The 3,325-nt window shown below is 30.1% G+C and overlaps 1 protein-coding gene across 1 annotated transcript in view; it reads right to left on the bottom strand.

The window, feature by feature from the left end:
- Positions 1-520, bottom strand: part of LOC101506171 (WAT1-related protein At3g28050-like) — a 5,579-nt gene extending 5,059 nt beyond the window's left edge. The window contains exon 1 of the mRNA XM_073370348.1: positions 8-520. Coding sequence (XP_073226449.1) covers positions 8-192 — 185 coding nt within the window. The 5' untranslated portion in view covers positions 193-520. The remainder of the gene's footprint in view (positions 1-7) is intronic.
- Positions 521-3,325: the final 2,805 nt, after the last annotated feature.

Below are 3,325 nucleotides of genomic sequence, written 5' to 3'. Positions count from 1 at the left end.
CCTGCTGAAAAGAGTGAGAGGAAAGAGTACAAAAGTACCAACAGCATAAGCATAGGCAACAAAGACATGATTGTTCATCCCTTGAAGGGTAGCTGCTTTGTACAAAGTGAGTAAACCCATGTCACTTGATTCATTGCCTATAATCACCGCAATTGGCAACAAATCCATATAAAAGGACCATCTTCTTCTCATCTTTCTTTCTCACATATACACAACAATCAAAAACCTTGTTGTATTTTAGATTTTTAGGAGTTTTTTGGTGTTTACTTTGACCATCTTTTTAACCAAAATGAAACCTTGTTGTCTTAATTTGATAATGAAATTCTTTTCAAAAATATAAAATTGATATTGATATATTATATCAAACTATGTGTGACCTCAAATCGTTCGTTAGTTTTAATTAAAGACAAAATAATTAAAAATACTGAATTTAATTATTGACCGGAACAATCACATTTTATTTATTTTATGACCGAATTTTAGATTACTAATTTTTGTTGAGTAAAAAATTAAATTATGTCGTAGACTAGCTTGTTATACTATGTTTATCCATGCTATATAATAATTCTGATAGTGGTGCTGACAAGGAGTCTCAAACAATTAAACATTGATTATTATTTCGTTATTCATTAAGTCATAAAATACTAGGCCCAGAATGACTCCATGATAGCAAAAATACAAACAATGGTGAAAATGACAACTTCCCCTCTATATATGATAATTTTGAATTAGCATCTTACAAAAAATAATGTTGACAAATGAACCACTACCACATACATTAAAGAGTTTGCTATTAAAATTATTTTAATTCTTTAGCCAATTGAAAGAATTGAAATGTCGCAAGAAAAGAGAAAAAAATTGAAAAAGTGAAACTAATGAAAAACTATGATTAATATGACTAAAGAATTAAAAAAATTTATGATTATATAAATTTTTAGTCTCTATAAATTTTTTTTTATTTTATGTTTTTAAATATCTTTTTAACTTTTTAGTCGTTAAAAATATTTTTATTTTTATTTTTGATTCTGACTTTTAAGTCAACTCATGTGTATTTCTTTTAAATTTTTAAATGATTTTTTATAGAAATATTTATAACATTATTAACGTCTTCTTCTAAAAAAATTTAATTTTTTTTTTTAAAATAAATTAAATATAAATTTTTAGTGTTTTGTATTTAAAAATCATATTTTGTTAAAAGTTATAAATTTTTGTGTGGGATATTCTTGTAATATTTTAAATATATGTATGAAAAATCATTCAAAAATTAAATGGGTGCACATAAGTTACTTAAAATTAGGAAGTAAAAATAAAAACAAGTAGGTTGACAATAGAAGAAAGTAGTGGTTTTTGAAGAACCAATCCTTGATGGATTGAATGAAGGCCCAAATGCCTAGCTGGCTATGAAAAGAAGAAAATTAGAACTTTGAAGCTTCAATTAGCTGGAATCTCTGTGTTAAGATCAAAGGTTGAAAGAGAATTTTCTCAATCAACCGAGAAAGAAAATGTTGATAAAAGCTGTTCTTCAAGCCATCTTTACCTATGCTATGTCTATCTTGAAATCCCCTGAGACGTTTTGCCAAAAGCTTTGTAGCAAAATAACAAGGTTTTGGTAGAGTAAATCTGGGAGGTGGGGTGGGTGCTAAAATTATCCACCAGAAGTAGTCTTATATGAAACACACATATCCAAACAAGCTTTGGGAGTTATTAATAGTAACGAGTCTTTGTGGGTTACTATGCTGAAAGCACTATACTTAAAGGATTGTGAATTTGGTTAGGAGAGTCATAACTCAGAGAAATGGGAGAAGAGCAATTGGGTCAGGGGAGTTTGTTAAGATTACCACTGACTAGTAGCTTACTAATGGTTCGTTGGCTCAATCTTCGGATTCTGGTAGTGGAAATGTGTGGACGACAATACTTATCCTCCAGGTACCGGGTTCGATTTTCACGGAAGGCAAAAACTCGCTATTTTCTATGGAAAGGAAATGGGGGGGTGAGAATGTCGTAACTAACAGTGCCGATAACGGTAAGGGTCAAGCTGTTGTGACATATGTGTCCTCTGGTTCTAGTAAACCTGTGGTATCCTCAACTTGCTTTGACTTTTTATGGTCAAGTTATTTGTCATCAAATTTAACATGTATTGATTCTTCCACAGTTTGAGTTTCCTTATTGAACACACTATAGCTTTGGATCTTTTAGAGTATCCAAGGAAGATATACTTTTGCAAGCGGGGATCAAACTTGTCAATGTTGTCTTTAGTGTTTAACATATAACAAATTCAACCAAATTGCTTAAAGTAATAGATATTAGGCTTTTTATCCTTCCATAATTCATATGATGTTTTATTCAATATTGGCCTAATTAAAATTCTATTTGATATATAGCATGTAGTGTTAGTTGCTTCTGCCTAGAAATATTTTGCATGTAGTGTTCAGACTTATTTACTATTTCTTAGTATCCTAGACTTCTTTTACCATTTCTACTAACTCCATAAATCATTGAAGCATATTTCTTCTTTCTATAATGTTAGCTAGAAAGTCTTGGAATGCTACTTCATATTTATCAGAATTACATATAACATATATGACTTTAAAACCTAAATCATTGAGACATGATTATCTTTCAGAGTTGTATTTTCTATTTTAGGCTCAACACTTTCATTTTTTAAAACATTAATTTCTTCAGCCAGGTTCCAATTTACTTTCCTAAGTGCTTTTAGTTTTAGAGAAAAATTGTGTTTTTTATTTAAGAAATCATTTATGACTTTAATTAATTTAGATCAGGTTAAGTCAAAAAGTACTTCAATTTCTTCATCTGTTGATTCATTGTTAGATCAGAATAAGAATTAGTGTTGGACCAGATTGAGAATCAGTATGCACCATTAGGGCATGATCAACTTCCACTTCATTATCAGAGGATTCATTAGAGTCATCCCATGTAGCCATCATAACTTTCTTTTTGAACTTGGAATATTTCCTCTAAAAATTTCATTTTTTCAGACTTGGATATTCTGACTTGACATGTTCAGGTTCATTGTATCCATAACATATGATGTTTTTCTTATCATATTTTTCATCATATCCTCTGCTAGACTGCTTGGAATTTTTCATTGAGACAAACTTCTTTTCTCTGTACCACATCTTCTGAATCTTTTTGGATATGAATGCAAGCTCTTCTTCCTCTGAGTTTGCATTTTGATAGTAAGAATCATTATCCTCTAATTTTGTTGTTACCTTCAAAGCCTTCTTTTGATTGGATTTCGAAGCCAAACTCTTCTTCTTGGGCTCATCATCTACAAGCTCGATTTCAAGTTAATTGAGAGAGTTGA

The sequence above is a fragment of the Cicer arietinum genome, chromosome 6 (assembly GCF_000331145.2).
Source record: "Cicer arietinum cultivar CDC Frontier isolate Library 1 chromosome 6, Cicar.CDCFrontier_v2.0, whole genome shotgun sequence".
Taxonomy (NCBI): domain Eukaryota; kingdom Viridiplantae; phylum Streptophyta; class Magnoliopsida; order Fabales; family Fabaceae; genus Cicer; species Cicer arietinum.
This window is presented reverse-complemented; position numbering and strand designations above follow the sequence as displayed.